The sequence below is a fragment of the Sceloporus occidentalis genome, unplaced genomic scaffold (assembly GCF_023333645.1).
Source record: "Sceloporus occidentalis isolate IW3139 unplaced genomic scaffold, rSceOcc1.0.p SCAF_2, whole genome shotgun sequence".
Taxonomy (NCBI): Eukaryota; Metazoa; Chordata; class Lepidosauria; order Squamata; family Phrynosomatidae; genus Sceloporus; species Sceloporus occidentalis.
In genome coordinates, this window is record NW_028316982.1 from 107,838,015 (window position 1) to 107,856,628 (window position 18,614).

The window sequence follows — 18,614 nt, forward strand, 5'->3', positions numbered from 1 at the left end:
TATGTTAGCAAAATGGATATCAGTTTAATAGTTCGCTATAAATGATTTTTATGGTTTGCCTATAGACTGGCTGCATGTTCTGCTGGATCCTTTTCAGTGAAGATTTGGTCATCTGATCACAACTTAGGGGTTGGCAACAGCTTTCCTTTTCTACACTGGTATACAGTGTCCTGTTTTTCTTATGGGAGAAGGACCCTGCTGGTATGGGAACTAACTGTGCTTCCTGCCTATGCTAAATGCATGTCTATAATTTTTATGTTGTTTTCCCCCAGCAATTATGATGCTTCCTATATTTGTTATATCCCATTATTGTTTTAGATGTAATTATATAATACTGTACAGTAAATATAGTTGGAAGAATTTTGCACCCCAGGTGGAAATTGCTGTTCTTTCCTTTAAGATTTCAATCTCATGCAATGTGTAGGAAAAGACCTGATTTCTGAAACTGTTGTTTTGTCTTCATCCTACAAGGTAGTATCTCAAAATAACAGTTACCAGGCCTTGTAGAAATATAGTCGAGAGTTTGACTCTGGCTGCAGAGAAAACTTCATGGGCTTTTCTGTTGCTACAAGATGTGCTTTGCACCAATTCCTGTGTGTTTGGTAGTTTAATACATGAGTTCAGTTAAGATCTGTGTGTAACTTTTGGAAGAAAAGTCTAAGTACAGAGGTTACCAAACTTTCTTGGTTGACAGTACCCTTAATAGTTTTTAATGGCTCTCATAGTCCAAAAGAGACACCTAACAGTTTTATTTACTAAGTTACTAGGTTCAAACAACTTAATAAGTATTTATGTACAAATAACTTCCCTACCCTCAAACATTTCACTGAGAAAATTGAGACCATCCTCCTCCTTACCCTGCCAAGCGTGACTGCTATTAAAGCAGCTACCACTGCTGTTGCTGTTGTCATTATGGTACCATGTCTTCCACCACTATCATTTCCATCTCCTCATCCCCCTCCCCTGAGCCCTGGTCATGCACAGGCTGTTGCTCTTTGGGCACTCAGTTGCTTTCCTGGGGAAGCAGCATAATTGGCTGTAGTTGCATCACCACTAGTTTGGGCAGCCTCATGAGATAACGGTGAGGCGTTATAGTTCAGTAGGGTCATTTAAGGCTCGGTTTGGCCAGATTGAGAAAGCAAAAGTGAAGATGAGGAAGACAGTGATGGCGACATGGTCCTTAGCAAGAACATAATCCTGCCAGTAGAGGAGTTAGCAGTGGTGAAGACAAGGAGAAGGGCAGTGACATGGCCCTTAGTAACTTGTTGCTGGTGCACACCAAAGCCCATGATGACAGTGGCCGCTGCTGCTGCCTCCTTCCATTGTGGGTGTGAAACATAGTGGCAGCAACCTGGGACTGCTGTCAGCACCAAAGCTTCTTCTGTTGAATGCAAATTCCATACAGTGGCAGGAGGAGCAATCGTGCTGGTGTGTGATGGTGAAGGCAGTGGTGGCCGTCTTTCTAACAACAAGACCCAGGTCATTCATCTTGGCTTCAACCTGAGGAGGAAGAGGCAGAGCAGGCAGCCTCTGTCTTCATGATCCCTGCTATGCACCAAGCACCGTTTTTCTAAGGACCAAGTGTCTGTTCCACTTCTCTTCACTGTTGATGCTTCCTCGAGCTTGCAAGGTTGCTAAGAACCAACTTGCCACCCTCCTCTTCTTCACTTTCATTTTTTCATCACAGCAGAGCTGAGCCAGGTGGAAAAGTAAGGCAGCTGATTAAAATATCATGCAGTACCCCTCTGAATGCACCAGAGCTCTGTGGCATAGTGTGGGAATCATTCTATTGTATTAGTAAAGGTTTCCAACAAAAAATAAATAAATAAAAATGGCAAAAATATCTGGAAATGAATATGAGTGGATAGTTAGAGAGTCACCAAAGTTTAATATGAGAAACTCTAAAAGTAATATGTTGAATTTAACTAGTAATTTGAATATTATAAGAAGAGCCGAGCTGTGTGTGAGAGTGTCAAACCTCAGTGCAGAACTGAGTCAGATGCTGAGACTCTTGTAAAGCAAAAAAGGTGGGAAGAAGGAGTTAGCCACTTACAGCTCAGAGACCATGCAAAAGAAAAATATTTTTTATTTAAAAAAAAAAGAGGTAGAAGAAGTGCATTTACATCCCACCTTTATTCCATCATGGGGCCCAGTGTGGTGTTCATGGGGATTTTCACACACTCTACAATCCATTCCTTGATTAGACATATGCAGTCACCCACATACATGTACTTTCTATGAAATTGACCAGTTCCCAATTGTATCCTTTTGTGCACCTTAAATAGCCACCTCCCTTGAGGAATTGGTAAACTGGATTTCCTTTTTCTCAGCTATCAGAGAAAGAATTGTTTTTAAAAAAATTGTTACATACTTTGTGTGAACAGCAGTAGGAACTACATTAGCTTATCTGTCCACCTTTAGATAATGGCTAATGAACATTCTGAAACAAAACAAAAAAAAAACTTTAAATCCGGCAGTTGGTAAATCAGGAAATAATAGGGTGCAATGATGCAAGCAGTTATTTCAGGGAAATGTAACCATTCATTTTTTTCCTCTGCAATCTAATTGTGTTTCTTTTTCTTCTGTTTGCCTGATCTCTACCACTCCGCACCTGTGAATATGTGTGTGTCATTATATGCCTTCAATCACTATTGACTCTGGCAACCCCATGAATTTCCTAGGATTTTCTTTGGTAAGGAATACTCAGAGGTTTTGCCAGCACCTTTCTCTGAAATATAGCCTACAGCACCTGGTATTTCTTGGTGGTTTCCCATCCACATACTAACCAGGGCTGACTCTGCGTAGCTGCCAAGATTAAACAAGATCTGGAACATTTAGGGCATTTACACACACATTTTTTGTTAAGTGCTGTCAAATTTACTTCAACTTATGGTGACCCTATGAATGAGATACCTTCATGTCACCTTATAAACTGCCCTGCCTAAGCCTTGCAGACTTGGGGCTTCGAGTCTGTCCATCTGGAGTATGGTCTTCCTCTTTTCCTACTGGCTTCTACTTTGCTAAGCATTATTGTCTTTTCTAGTGAGTCATGTCTTCTCATAATATGACCAAAGTATATCAGCCTCAGTTTAGTCATCTTGGCTTCTAGGGAGAGTTTGGGTTTGATTTGATCTAGGGCCCCATTTATTTGGCGTTTTTTGGCAGTCCGTGTTATCCGCTGAATTTTTCTCCAGCACCATGTCTCAAAAGAACTGATTTTCTTCCTGTTAGCTATCTTCACTGTTCTGCTTTCACAACCATACATAGAAATGGGAAATACGATGACATGGACAAACCTAACTTTATATTAAATTATATACACTTCAGGAACTTGTCTAGTTTCTTCATAGCTGCCCTTCCAAGTTCTAGTCTTCTGAGTTGTTGATTGGAGTCTCAGTTTTGATTAATGACTGAGCCAAGGTATGGAAAATCTTGAACTATTTCAGTGCCTTCTTTGTCTACGTTAAAGTTATGTAAATCATCTGTGATTATTATTTTTGTTTACTTAACATACGCACATACATGTAATAATTTATGCATGTTCATTTTCCACTTAGACATATAACTGTCCTCTTTTGAGTTGCCACAGAATTCTCGGATTTTCTCATCCTAGTAAATGGGAATGATGTAAAGGATTTGTACTAAAATATCAGCAAGAAAACAATCACTCCCCATGTTGCACATGCATGTACACACACCCATGCGCATGAAGGAGGAGAGATGGGGGAGGAGGTGTGTTTAAGGGCACAAGCATGACATATTTATTTGGAAGTGCGTGCATCTGGCAGATAGATGTGCATAAGATTGCTGACCTAATCTTATAAATTTGTCTTTGTGCTGATTTTAAGTCCTTTCACATTAAACAGCAAGGAGCAACAGCCCTGTTCAGCACTCCCGTAGAGGCACTGTTCTTACAAAAACAACAGCCTCCACATGGAGAGTGTCGGAATGAACACTGCAATTTGTGTGATTTTTGTCAGCCCCCAAAAAGGAGTGCTGCAATTATGGTGGCCTCATGGGGGTATTAGCTTACACAAACACTTCTTTTGTGTGATTGCTGCCTGGTCTGCCTTGAGCATATTAGCACCCTGCACACTCCTGGGTTCCAGCTAGTTGTTTGCTAACCGTTAGTGAGTAAATAATCCCTGTATTTCTTTCTTATATGTTCCTTTCATGCTGTAAGTAAGCATATGAATAAATGTAATGCATTGCTAAATAGTGAGAACAAAAGTTTACTTGTTTAACTGGAATACTGAAGTGTTTTATAACTAACACTCATTGTGTCTTGAGAATTAGCAGGTTATTTTTTTACCTGTGAATACACAGTTTGTCAGATAGGGAACAGATGTGAAGAATGTGAATTTCCCCAAAATTACCATGTTCTGGAAGCACAAAAGAAAGCTGAAATCTCCAGAGGACCAGTCTAGTTCTGTAAACAGAAAACAGTTATTTCCTTTGATCTTGTTGCACACCTAATGCAAGTATTACTGCTTTAGGCTCTGAAAATTCTCAGTTATGTTTAAAATGAACACATACCATATATGCTTGTCTATAAGTCTAAAAATTTATGCCCCAAAATTGACCCTAAATACAGGTCAGTATGGTAATGTGTTAGCAGCTCTTTCAGACTTCCCTATGCGGTGGGAAGAAAGAGTCCTGAGTGATTAATTGCTTTTAAACAAACAGAGACCCTCTCCTGCCCACACTTGCCCTCGCTGTCTGGGTGAAGGCTGAAACCAAAGTTGAAAGAAGCAGCCTCAGTGAGAGTCCCTCTTGCCCCCCACACACATACACACACTGAAAGAACTTCCAAGTTTTACCCTCAATTTATCCACAGGTCATGGCAAAATCCATAAATTTGGCCTCAACATTTAAACATCATTGTAATTCCGATTGCCAGTATTACCTCCGAACCATCACAATGAATGGTAGATGTTGACTGCACATAGAAAATAAATTATTTTCCTAAACTGGATAAGTTATCCAGAATGTCTGTTTGCTTGAAGTGAGGAGCAAAACTTACCTGAAACTTACTGCAACATAATCTTATGTAGTGTGACCCCTTTGAGAGAATAGCTTCAAAATCAAAATTTCAGAACCTATTCCTTTCACACTCCAATTTTACATTTCATGATGTTTGGTTTGTGGCACCAAAAGAGCACTGAATATGTACTGCTTAAGTCTCTGGCACTCATCTCAGAGCACAGTAATCATTTTAATCTTCATCATTCAAATGGAAATCAGATTTAAAAAACAAAAATAAAAAAAAATGGAATGGGAAATACGGAGCTTCCCCCCCTCTGCTTTTCTATTATGATGTGTTTCCTTTCACAACACCCAACCAGAAATCTGATGGCTCTGCATTAGAAAAAAAAGATGCCATTCTGTAGTTCAAGGTGAGGAAAGGATCTTTTCTTTGGTCCCTGGGACATGTCCAAGGGTAGAATCTGGCCCTTGGGCCTAACCAGTTTCCTTGCTCCAGCAGTATCAAATAATTGAACAAAATCCTTAGCTGATATTTATAGCCAAGTCCTTTCCAGGCAAACATTCTCTGAATATGCCAGCCACAGATGCTGGCAAAATGTCAGGAAGAAACTCTGCTAGAACATGGCCACATAGCCCGAAAACCCACAAAAAACTATGGATGCCGGCCATGAAAGCCTTCGACTCCTTAGCTGACTGTTTGTAAGCCCATGCCACTCCTCCCTATGCTCTTTTCATCCCCTTGTTATGCACTCAATGGACCCTCCAACCTCAGTCTTTGCAGGTGTGGTGGTTTTGGGGGGGAGAGGGGAAGCAGGGGCCAATGCTATCACTTGCCTGAGAAATGATGTGTTCTAAAAGTAAGTGAACATGGTCATAATGACCCATCATAGCCACCTTTTGTTCCATGAAAACATTGACTGTGCTCTTACCATCTATTCAACATGTCCAGACAATGTGCCAACCACATAAGAGCTTTTTCAGCGTTTTGCTTAGGTTGCATGACTGAGCTAAACTTTTACCTGTGTACAGGAAGTAATGAGAACTGTGTTCTGTCCTTGTAGAGCATGAAACTGAATGTGCAATGTGAGTCTGTGCTTCCACTTTCTGGTGCTGCCGGCAGCAAAGCAGGTTCCTGTGTGGCTGTAAGCAAGGAGATAACTGATATCCTCTTCTTCCCTACCTGGGTTTTAGCCAGGTATAGGAAATCTGTAGCCTCTGGGGTAGATAACACAGTGGAGTGTCCCCATAGATGTATCTGTGTCTTCCCAGCCAGTAAAGATCTCTTATCTCCAATCAACAGCTGCATAGGAGTTAAAGGTTCCCCCACCTGTCACACTGTCCACATTTTTTTTTAAAAAAAAAGCCTCTCAAGAGACCAGTGGAGGCTTTTTAATCCGATCTGTGTCTTTGTACAGTATATGCATCATATTTTACCCATGCAGAATATTTTTGCAGTGACCTATTAGGAAAAGAAGAGAACCCCAACTTATTGTGTTGGAGCCTAATTGCCACATGGGAGAGACTGTTGGCTTCTACTTTAGAGGGAATAGATAGCCCTCCATTCACCAGGGCTCTGTTGCCATCTGCCAGTGCTGCAGTTAGGTTTTAAAACCCTCTTAGACCAATATTGCCCAGTTTTCATGGAAGCAGACCACACAGGACTCTTCTTGCCTCCCATTCCTGGGAAAGAAGGAAGTAAAACCTAATAAAATTGCTTAATTAGATTCCCCCCCCCCCAAATGCTCACCTATAAAATGGTGTTAGAGGCATCTTTGCTTATTGTGGGAGGAAGGAAATTAACATTTGAAATGTTGTCATTGAGTTTCAGTTAATATGCTTATAAAAAAGCACAAATAGTTTCTTGGTGTCTTGTGACAATGTCTTTAGTGTGACCAGGTTAGATTGCTTTCTAAGCAACTGGTCTATCAGATGCTGGTGGAGCAGTAATACACACACTGTGACCATAGTAGATATACTGTGAGCCTGGCAGAACAATTTAGGATTGAATGGTAGAAGAAAAATGTTCAGATATATAAGTGTTAAAATCCACAGGGACCAGCAGCCATGTTTTGCTGTATGACACTAGGAACTGAACATCTCAGTGACACTGACTGGACCCACACAGCAGAAATATCCAATTTGACACCACTTTAACTGACATGGCTCCATCCTATGGAATCCTGGAATCTGTAATTTGTTGTGGAACCAGAGCTCCCTGATGGAGAAGGCTAAATGTCTCCCAAAACTACAATTCCAGAATTCCATAGGATGGAGCCATGGCAGTTAAAGCATTGTCAAACTGGACTATTTCTGCAGTTTGGATACAGCCCAAGTAGGACTTCTAGAAATGCCTGGATTAAAACTATGGTGTCTTTTTCAAATAGCCTCAAAATTGTCAAAGACTTCAACATCGATCTTGTTTTAGCAGTAAGAAAGGAATAGGCAATGTGTAGCAAAATCTGTTTCTGCCCTTGCCAAATGTACTGTATAAAGAAGTGACACAAAGTGAATCCCTATGGAACCTGGAGGGAGTGCTTTAATACTGTTTTTCACCAATCATTTTTCATTTGTTGGGGAAACCTGGTGATTTGAACAGCACTCAGTCTACCTAAGTCTTCCTCCCTCTCAGTTAAATCCATTGAATCGCTTTAGTACTAACTCCTACAGTCCGGCCAGAGAGAGGAGAAGGAGAGGAGCTGCTTGGCAGCCATTTTGAGACCGTGTGCTCGAGACCGTGTGCTCATTGCTGAAGGGGAGGAGCTTCTGTGAGTCACATCTGTGAGTCACAAGGGGGCGGAGCTAGCAGACTAGCTTTATATACCAACTTCCAGAGCCTTCCAGAACAGTCTGGCCAGAGAGAGGAGAAGGAGAGGAGCTGCTTGGCAGCCATTTTGAGACCGTGTGCTCGAGACCGTGTGTTCGTTGCTGAAGGGGCGGAGCTTCTGTGAGTCACATCTGTGAGTCACAAGGGGGCGGAGCTAGCAGACTAGCTTTATATACCAACTTCCAGAGCCTTCCAGAACAGTCCGGCCAGAGAGAGGAGAAGGAGAGGAGCTGCTTGGCAGCCATTTTGAGACCGTGTGCTCGAGACCGTGTGCTCGTTGCTGAAGGGGCGGAGCTTCTGTGAGTCACATCTGTGAGTCACAAGGGGGCGGAGCTAGCAGACTAGCTTTATATACCACCTTCTAGAATTTTCGTTTTCTTTAACTCAACAACACTGCTCAAGTGGCATCAGGTTAGAATCAGATATTGAAACAGAACCTTCCCTTTAAGTGTAAGATAGCAGCCAGTACTTACCTTTAAAGAAGTATTCCCAATAGATTGACTGTTATATTTATTACTAAAGACTTTGCAGTATGGACAACGAGGGATCTGCCGCAGTCACCTGCAACTCTTGTGGGATGTTTCTATTCTTGCCTACAGAAGTGGAGAACTTCACATGCACCAAGTGCAAGTTGGTAGCACTCTTGGAGGAGAAAGTGCAGCAGCTGGAGTCCAGAGTAGCTACACTTCAGCATATTAGGGAACAAGAGGATTTCCTGGACTCAATAGAACTAACCATCTTGGATGAGTACCACGCAGAGGAAGATGCTAGGGTGGAAGAGGTCACTTGCCAAACAGAGGAGGCAGACAGCTGGAGGAATGTCACAAAGAGAAGTAAGCCAAGAAGGAATTGTTCGGGGAGCTTGCAGCTAGAGAATCGATTCGAAGCTCTTTCCCTTATCAAGGAGGATGAAGAAGAGCAGCATGGACAGACTTCTGGGACAGAGCAGAGGAGCCTGAGAGTCCCACCCGAGGGAACAGTCGCTGCTAAGCCTCGGAGGAGGCGTGTGGTCGTAGTGGGGGACTCCTTGCTGAGGGGAACAGAAGCAGTGATTTGTAGGCCTGACAAGATGTCTCGAGAGGTGTGTTGTCTTCCAGGTGCAAAGATCCGTGATGTGACAGAGAGGCTGACAAGACTGGTCAAGCCTACTGACCAATACCCCTTCCTTTTGGTCCACGTGGGAACTAATGATACTGCAAGACACAGCATTCAGAACATCAAAAGGGATTACGAGGCGCTTGGTAGGAAGCTGAAAGGAATAGATGTACAGGTTGTCATCTCGTCTCTTCTGCCAGTTGAAGGGCATGGTCCAGGAAGGGAGAGGAAAATAGCAGATGTGAACAACTGGCTTCGCAGATGGTGCCGCCGAGAAGGATTTGGATTCTTCGATCATGGGCTGCGGTTCCATGAGGAGGGACTTCTTGCAACAGACGGGTTGCATCTCACGCCAGTTGGAAGAAATGTTTTTGCCAACAGTCTCAAGAACTTGATCAGGAGAGCTTTAAACTGAGTTCCGAGGGGAAGGGAGACAATATTAAGGAAGGCGAAAGGGATGGCGAAAATAGTCAAACTGACATAGAGGAAACAAGGCAAACAGTGCAAGGACCCAGCAGTGGGAGGCAAAAAAACTTGCACAGGCAGCAAGTAAAAGGGAACCATGGTCTGCGATGTCTCTACACTAATGTACAGAGCATGGGAAATAAGAAAGATGAACTCGAACTCCTAGTACAACAAAGCAAATATGATATAATAGGCATCACTGAAACCTGGTGGGATGAGTCTCATGATTGGAATGTGGAAATAGAGGGGTATAACCTTATTAAGAGAAATAGGCCAAACAGGAAAGGAGGAGGAATAGCACTATATGTCAGAGATATTTACACCAGTGAAGAGATCCTGGACATCAATCATGGAATCCAGGTGGAGAGCATCTGGATAAGAATCAAAGGGGAGGGAAACAACAAGGGTGTTACGGTGGGAGTCTACTACAGACCCCCAAGTCAGACTGAGGAATTGGATGATATCTTTCTAGAACAGATGTCCACACAGTCAGAAAAGAGAGATGTAGTAGTGATGGGTGACTTCAACTATCCTGATATTTGCTGGAAGTCAAACTCAGCAAAATCCTCAAGGTCTAGCAAATTCCTCACTTGCCTGGAAGACAATTTCATGGTCCAAAAGGTGGAAGAGGCAACAAGGGGGTCAGCTATTTTAGATCTGATCCTAACCAACAAGGATGACTTGGTTAATAGGGTGCAAGTGGTGGGATCCTTAGGTGGAAGCGACCATGTTCTCCTGGAGTTTGTTATACAATGGAGAGGAGAAGCCAGGCAGAGTCAGACACGCATCCTAGACTTTAGGAGAGCGGATTTCAGTAAACTTAGAGAAGTAATGAGGGCAATTCCATGGTCAGAAATACTAAAAGATAAAGGAGTTCAGGACGGATGGGACTTTCTCAAAAGGGAGATACTGAAGGCACAATTTCAAACAGTTCCAGTGAGAAAGAAAAACGGGAGGTGTCTCAAGAAACCAGGATGGATGACTAAGGAACTTTCAACCGAGCTAAGTTTGAAACGGAACATGTATAAGAAATGGAAAAAGGGGGAAATCACGAAAAAGGAATTCAAAGAAATAGCAGGCATGTGTAGGGGTAAAGTCAGAAAAGCTAAAGCGCAGAATGAACTCAGGCTTGCTAGAGAGGTTAAGAACAATAAAAAGGGCTTTTTTGGATATGTCCGCAGCAAGAGGAAGAAGAAGGAAACAGTAGGGCCACTGCGTGGAGAAGATGGCAAAATGCTAACAGGAGATAGAGAAAAGGCTGAATTACTCAACACCTTCTTTGCCTCAGTCTTCTCAGAAAAGGCAAAGGGTGCTCAACCTGAGGATAATGGAGCAGAGGACAGAATAGGGGAATTTCAGCACAGAATACGTAAAGAGATAGTAGAGGAACACCTTGTTAATCTAAATGAATTTAAGTCTCCGGGACCAGATGAACTCCATCCAAGGGTATTAAAAGAACTGGCAAAAGTAATATCGGAGCCATTGGCAATCATATTTGAAAACTCCTGGAGAACAGGAGAGATCCCAGCAGACTGGAGGAGGGCAAACGTTGTCCCCATCTTCAAAAAGGGGAAAAAAGAGGAGCCCAACAATTATCGTCCAGTTAGTCTGACATCAGTTCTAGGAAAGATTCTGGAGCAGATCATTAAACAGAGAGTCTGTGAACATCTAGAAGGCAATGCCATAATCACAAAAAGTCAACATGGGTTTCAGAGAAACAAGTCATGCCAGACAAATCTAATCTCTTTCTTTGACAAAATTACCAGCTTGGTAGATGAAGGGAATGCTGTGGATATAGTATATCTTGATTTCAGTAAGGCCTTTGACAAGGTTTCCCATGACATTCTTGCAAACAAGCTTGTAAAATGTGGGCTAGACAAAGGAACTGTTAAATGGATCTGTAATTGGTTGACCGGCCGAACCCAAAGGGTGCTCAACAATGGCTCCTTTTCATCCTGGAGAGAAGTGACCAGTGGGGTCCCACAGGGCTCTGTCCTGGGCCCAGTGCTATTCAACATCTTTATCAATGACCTGGATGACAGAATTGGGAGCATACTTATCAAATTTGCAGATGACACCAAATTAGGTGGAATAGCTAATACCCCAGAGGACAGGATCAAGATTCAAAATGACCTGAATAGACTAGAAAGCTGGGCCAAAGCTAACAAAATGAAATTCAACACAGAGAAATGTAAGGTATTGCACTTAGGGCGGAAAAATAAAATGCACAGATATAGGATGGGAGACACCTGGCTGAATGAAACTACGTGTGAAAGGGATCTAGGAGTCCAAGTAGACCACAAGTTGAACATGAGTGAACAGTGTGATGCGGCAGCTAAAAAGGCCAATGCTATTTTAGGCTGCATCAATAGAAGTATAGTGTCTAGATCAAGAGAAGTAATAGTGCCACTGTATTCTGCTTTGGTCAGGCCCCACCTAGAATATTGTGTCCAGTTCTGGGCGCCACAATTCAAAAAGGACATTGAGAAACTGGAGCGTGTCCAAAGGAGGGCGACAAAAATGGTGAAGGGTCTGGAGACCATGCCCTATGAGGAACGACTTAGGGAGCTGGGGATGTTTAGCCTGGAACAAAGAAGGTTAAGAGGTGATATGATAGCCCTGTTTAAATATTTGAAAGGATGTCATATTGAGGAGGGAGCAAGCTTGTTTTCTGCTGCTCCAGAGAACAGGACCCGGAACAATGGATGCAAGCTACAGGAAAAGAGATTCCACCTGAACATTAGGAGGAACTTCCTGACAGTAAGGGCTGTTCGGCAGTGGAATGCACTTCCTCGGAAGGTGATAGAGTCTCCTTCCTTGGAGGTCTTTAAACAGAGGCTGGATGGCCATCTGTCAGGGATGCTTTGATCTGGATTTCCTGCTTGGCAGGGGGTTGGACTGGATGGCCCTAGTGGTCTCTTCCAAGTTTACGATTCTATGATTCTATGATTCTATGATTCCTTTCCACTGTGCTGTAAGGCTTTGCAAGCTTGTAACATATTAGACCAAGTGGCATGTGTCTGGAAAAATCATGGTTTGTGCTTTTTGGATAATCACAGGAAAAATGAGACAGAGCCTGTGTATTTTCATAGTTGTGAAGAATAGAATCATAGAGTTGGAAGAGACCACAAGGGCCATCCAGTCCAACCCCCTGCCATGCAGGAAATCTCAATCAAAGCATCCCCGACAGATGGCCATCCAAACTCTGTTTAAAGCCCTCCAAGGAGGGAGATTCCACCACACCCCAAGGGAGTATGTTCCACTGTTGAACAGCCCTTACTGTCAGGAAGTTCTTCAGTATGTATAACTTGTCATGGAAACATCATTTGCTGAAATTCCTTCTTCTGCATAGTTGTTAAAAGCAGAGTAGCTCTGTTCTCTCTTTTTTATTTGACCACTTACATGTGTCATCTCCTGACTTAAAAAAAGAAGAAGAAAAGATGAGAAAACCACAAGATTTAGCAGGAAAGCAATACACAAAGGAGGTATTCAGATAAACCAGATAGTGTGTGATAAATTAAGGATTTATTTTGTCATATTTATTGAACAAAATCTGAAGTACACATCATACTGATACCATATTTATGCTGCCAAAAAGACACAATATTTACTGAGTGATCCTTAAAGAGTCTTAAGACTAAATAGAGGGCGCCCACATCATATGCGGGCACGACTTACGCAGATTTCAGCATATGCTGAAAGCCGTGTCAGGAGAAGGCACAGTGCGCCCTGGAAGGGGTTGTGGCATGTGCACTGCGCCACACCATGGGCACAAGCCCCATTATCTTTAATGGGGCTCAAGCATACGCAGAATTCCCCTTATGCAGGGTGGGTGGGTGGGTTCCGGAACAGTTCCCCTGTGTAAGGGAAGTGCCCACTATACATGTTTTTTAAATGTTCCTAGTCTCCCCTTGAAATGTCCTCCTTCTTTTGCACTTATTTTGGATACTTTTACTGTATGTAATACAGTCCATACATAGATGGTCTTCTTAGCTGTGGCACCCCAATTATGGAAGGTTCTCACCTTGGGGGCTCAATTGACACCAATGCTAGCTTTATTTTGGTAACAATTAATTATAGCCTTTGGGGCCTGATTAATTTATTCCAAACTGTACATACACCTGGTTTAAATTTTAACTTTTTAACCCCGGTTTTAACCTGCTAAATTATTTAATCTGTTTAAATTAATTTTACTATTTTAAATTTCAGAAATTTTGCTCTACATGATAGAAGGTGTGATATAAGTTAGCTTTTGTTGTTAACTGCCCCCAAGTTGTTCCTGATGCAACCCTGTGGATGAGGCATCTTCAACTCCCCCTATCCTTCACTGCTTTGCTTGGGTCCTGTAGATACAGGCCTGTGGCCTCCCTAATTGGGTCTATCCATCTGGCGTATGGTGTTCCTCTCTTTCTACATCCCTCCACCTTTCCTAGCATTATTGTCTTTTTTAATGAGGCTTGCCTTCTTATGATGTAGCCAAAGTACAGCATCTTTAATTTGATCATCTTGGCTTCCAAGGAAATTTCTGGCTTTATCTGTTCAAGAACCCACTTCTCTGTCTATTTGACTGTCTATGGTTTCCTCAGAGCCAGTGTGGCATAGTGGTTTGAGTGTTAAGACTACAACTCTGGAGATCAGGGTCCGATTTTCAACTCAGCCATGAAACCCGCTGGCTGACCTTGGGCATGCTCTCAACCTCAGGAGAAGGCAATGGTAATCTTGAGTCCCAATTTTAGGGAAGAAAGCGGTATACTGCTACTTCCCTAAAACAACAACAACCTCTTCTGAAAAATCTTGCTAAGAAAAACCCCATGATAGGTTCACGTTATGGTCGCCATAAGTTAGAAATGACTTGAAGGCACACAACAACAAACAACAAATAGTATCCTCAGCACTCTTCCCAGCACAACATCTCAAAAGAGTTGATTATAAAATAAATTACTCCTTCCTGCTTCTTTTGTAGTGCTCTTCATCATAGCTGTGATATACGAGTTTCATGGAAAGTGTTGCTGCCTTTTGCAGTGTTGGGGAGAGGAAGGGCAGAAAAGCTGGATTTTGGTTGTAAAGATTTGTAAGTCGATGCCCAGTAGCTTTTAAGTGTAAATGCCCCCCTCCCTTCAAACTGCTGGGGGAGAGAGAGGAGAAAAATGCATAGTCCAGTCCATGATTCATGACTGAATCATACGTGGTTTTCTTGTGGCTTTTGATCTGTTTTCCTTCTTTCTTTTTCAATTTTAAAAAAGCACAATAATCAGCATAACATTGTAACTAAAATACCATCTTCCAGTTTCTCCTCTGTATACAGTTAGCCGTCCATATCCATGGATTTTTTTAACCCAAGGATTTAACCATCCATGGCTTGAAAATATTCAAAAACATAGATATAAATTCCAAATATGAAACATTGATTTTGTTATTTTATATAATATATTTTATATAGTTATATACATTTTACTATACCATTGTATTTAATAGGTTTTGATCATCCACGGAATTTGGCATTCCTGGTACCAAACCCTAGCAGGTACCAAGGGCCCACTGTATACAGATATATTTACTGGACTTAATCTGCTCCCCCACTGCCATTCCTCTTTGCTTGTGTTTCTTGTCTTTTTAGATTGTAAGCCTGAAGGCAGGGAATTGTCAAATTAATAATTTGTAAATCGTTCTGGGAGCCTTTTTGTCTGAAGGGTGGGGGGATATGTGTGTGCGTGTGCGTGCTCTAAATAAATAAATATTGAGACTGTCAATAAACATAACCTAAATTTTTCTAGAGCTTCAGAAGTCCTGATGAAGGGCCATATGTGCACAATTGTGTTCCAGCAAACACAGTAAAAGGGTATCAGTAAATTGGTCATAGCAGTTGATATATCACTGGCTTCTTGGTTTTTTAAAAACATGTTTTCTTTTTCTTGTAGCAAGCAAGAGCAGAGCAAGAAGAGGAGTTTATCAGTAATACTTTGTTTAAGAAGATTCAGGCCTTGCAGAAGGAGAAAGAGACACTTGCAGTGAACTATGAAAAGGAGGAAGAATTTCTCACTAATGAACTCTCAAGGAAGCTGATGCAGGTATATGTCCCCTCCCCAAAAGCTTGACAAGTAAGGAGTTAAAACAGTTCAGAGCTAACTCAGATAAGCTGTTTGGGTGTGTGTTTGGTGTTACTACTACCATAACTTCAAAAACTTGAAAGGAAATGCTGAGTAAGTATAAAAAGGCTCAAAAGATAAAACAGGTTTGACAGATCATTATGGATGACTAAGACTTCCAAACAGGTGAGTGAGCTGATTGATCATGGATAAATGAATTGCTTCCTCATCTTCATTGGCCTGTAAAGAAATGGAACATGGAGAAGGGATAGAGGTGATAGAAAATAATCTTATTTTATTTTTAAACAAAAATCTAATTTCCTTCACAGCCAGTGTGGAAATGCATCCTACTCTTTTATCAGGCTTGTTTGGCCAAAAAAGAGAGAGACACTGCAGTATGTTTTTGTGGGCTTAATTATAATGCTTATATCAAAATAATTTAATGTTTTAGTCGTCATCTCACCTAGCAGTAAGCCCTACTGAGTTCAGTAGTGCTTGTTTGTCAACAAATGTGTATAGGAATAAGATAATCCTTTCCATTTGTTCTGAAGTCATAGGAGGGAGCATTCCCCATTTATACTTCATTTAACATAAATATTTTTTTTCTTCTAACATGCCTGCAGACAGGGACGTAGCTAGGATTTTAGGAAAGGGGGGTCCAGACTAAGTGCCACCATTATAATGGGGCTTGAGTGCGGTGGTGCGGCAGCACACACCATTCATTTTTCTAATGGGGGGGGGGGGTCCGGACCCCAAGACCCCCCCCCCCCCCCCGGCTGCGTCCCTGCTGCAGAGGCTCTGTTTTGGGTTCTGTTGAACTTAAGTGGGTGGTGAATGGGAAACACAAGGCTGTTCTGTGGTGCTGCAGTGCTTATGGAATACCTTCCAAGCTCTGGTAAACCTGGCCCCTGCACTAATTTATTTTTATTTGTGGCATTTTTTAAACCCACTCCAGCTGAAAGTCCTCCTAGTGTGGCTCATGGATTTATGAAAAATAAGGCAGTTCTGCCCTCAGGTTTTCAACCTAAAAGAGACAAAAGGAAATAGGGATGGAGAGCGAAGGGGAGAAATCTTTTCAGTTGCAGGTGAAATTATTTTTGTTCACCCAGTCATTTTTACACAGTATGTATGAGTTTTATTGACTTGAAATGTGTTTCTTTGCTATCATTTTAATTGTTTTTCGTCTGGATTGTGTGTTCATCTACTGTTTATCTCAACTAAATTGGGTATATCTCATCTAAATGGAGCCCTGGTGGCACAGTGGTTAAATGCCTGTACTGCATCCATTCACTCAAAACCACAAGATTGCGAGTTCAAGACCAGCAAAAGGGCCCAAGCTTGACTCAGGCTTGCATCCTTCCGAGGGCGCTAAAATTAGTACCCAGACTGTTGGGGTCAAATTAGCTTACTATCTAATTAGCTTACTTGCTGTTCACCGCTATGATCTTTGGAATAGCGGTATATAAATAAAACAAATTATATTAAATTATTATTATTAAAAATAAGAAGAAGAACAGTAGAGCTCTTTTCTTTCTATAAAAAGACCTAATTTAGATGAGATATACAGTAGATGAACACACAATCCAGATGAAAAGCCTCAGAGAGAGTATGCAGATGTGTGCCTAGCAGCCAGGTGCCACGAGGCCTCCTCCTGAAGCCTGATAATGCTGCCACCCATCAAGCGCACATTCCATATGCTCCTTAGTCCATAGAGATAGGAACACAGGAAAAGCCAAGTTTTGGGGGGCCTTAACTCGGTCTACACACCTGTCTCTATGGGAACCCAAGCAAAGAACCTCTTCTGTCCTGGAAAGCAGGAGGAAAGCAATCTGGGCAATGGCAAACTCACAAATAATTGAATCTATGGATATTAAACCAGTGAATGTGAAGGGGTGACTGTAGAATGATTAAGCTCCAGAATGGTGGGATGCCAGATCTTGTAAACAAAGAAGCTTTATTCTGTGGTAGAGCAAACTGTGTAGTTTTTACATTCACATTTATTTAATGTATGGTCTCAACATGAGCTTTTCAACTTCAGGGTAATGTGTTTTCCTGTCCTGCTTCTCTCGGGATGATTAGTTGTGTAAATTTTCAGAGTCCCTGATTACTGATAACATTGTGCCATTGCAAAACACTTAGCAAAGCAGCTGTCTCATAATGCCTGAGTGCATGCATTGTTAAACCTTCGCTTTTCACAGTTTAGGGACTTAGTGGTTTCAAAGTGGCATCTAGAAAAAGCTTCCAGAAGGTTTTTTCTGTGTACTGTAAATACAAAAGCTGACTATGAATGTGAAAGCTATAGATCTCCCTTTAGCAGTTTGACAGGAATTTCCCAGGTCAGCATGATTTGCATTGTCATTAGAAACACATTGATATATCTGTTTTTCAGTTTTAGTGCAAGATGGTATTGATTTGAAATATGCTTTAAACCTGACAGCTTAATTTTGAAAGAAGAGTACATGTACTCATATAAATGAATCATTTACTCAGACTCCCAACTCCTCTTAAAACATTTTTTTTCACAGAAGGATGTCATAACACATTGTGCTTGTCTAAGCTGTAAAATGCCTAGATGGTGCTTTTAGTAAAACTCTGCACTTATTTATTGGGCTTGCAAAGCCACTTTGTTCAATTAGCTTTATGTGGCACAGTAATTGGTTTCATAGATAATGCACTGCAGAAACAGTGAAGAAGAATTACCCTATTACCAGATGTCTTGGAATAGATGGTACTTATTAGAAGAACTTTTACAGATACACTGATGGTTGTAGGACAAAACTTTCAGGGATGGTATTCTTTGTGTGCGTGAGGGGTGGGAGGGTTCTTTGGAAATAATGTGCTGCAAAGAGCCATGTAGAATTGTAAACTAGTATTTCATATTTATGAAAGTGACACACATGCAGACATATTTGGCATCTGGTTTTTCAGAATGTGACCTCTCTAGACTGAGCAGGTAATAAAAGTCTGCAAGGGGAACAGCTTAAGCTCCAGCCAACCTAGTATGAATGGCTGTGGACACTTGAGGCAGGAACCCTATTATACATCTTAGCTATGGTCTCCTGTGCAGAAAAAAAGAAACTCAGAAAAATGAACATCTGTGGTCCATGTTAAGGGAAGAGGTGTCTCAAAACTTCAGTTTCAAACATGGTTTTGTGTTG

The 18,614-nt window shown here is 41.7% G+C and overlaps 1 protein-coding gene across 1 annotated transcript in view; it reads left to right on the forward strand.

Annotated features, from left to right (window-relative positions):
• The window catches only part of LOC149318844 (coiled-coil domain-containing protein 6-like), a 63,056-nt gene that overhangs the window by 19,520 nt on the left and 24,922 nt on the right, over nucleotides 1–18,614 (forward strand). Inside the window, exon 2 of the mRNA XM_089510552.1 lies at nucleotides 15,289–15,438. Within this exon, the coding sequence (XP_089366678.1) occupies nucleotides 15,289–15,438 (150 nt within the window). The remainder of the gene's footprint in view (nucleotides 1–15,288; nucleotides 15,439–18,614) is intronic.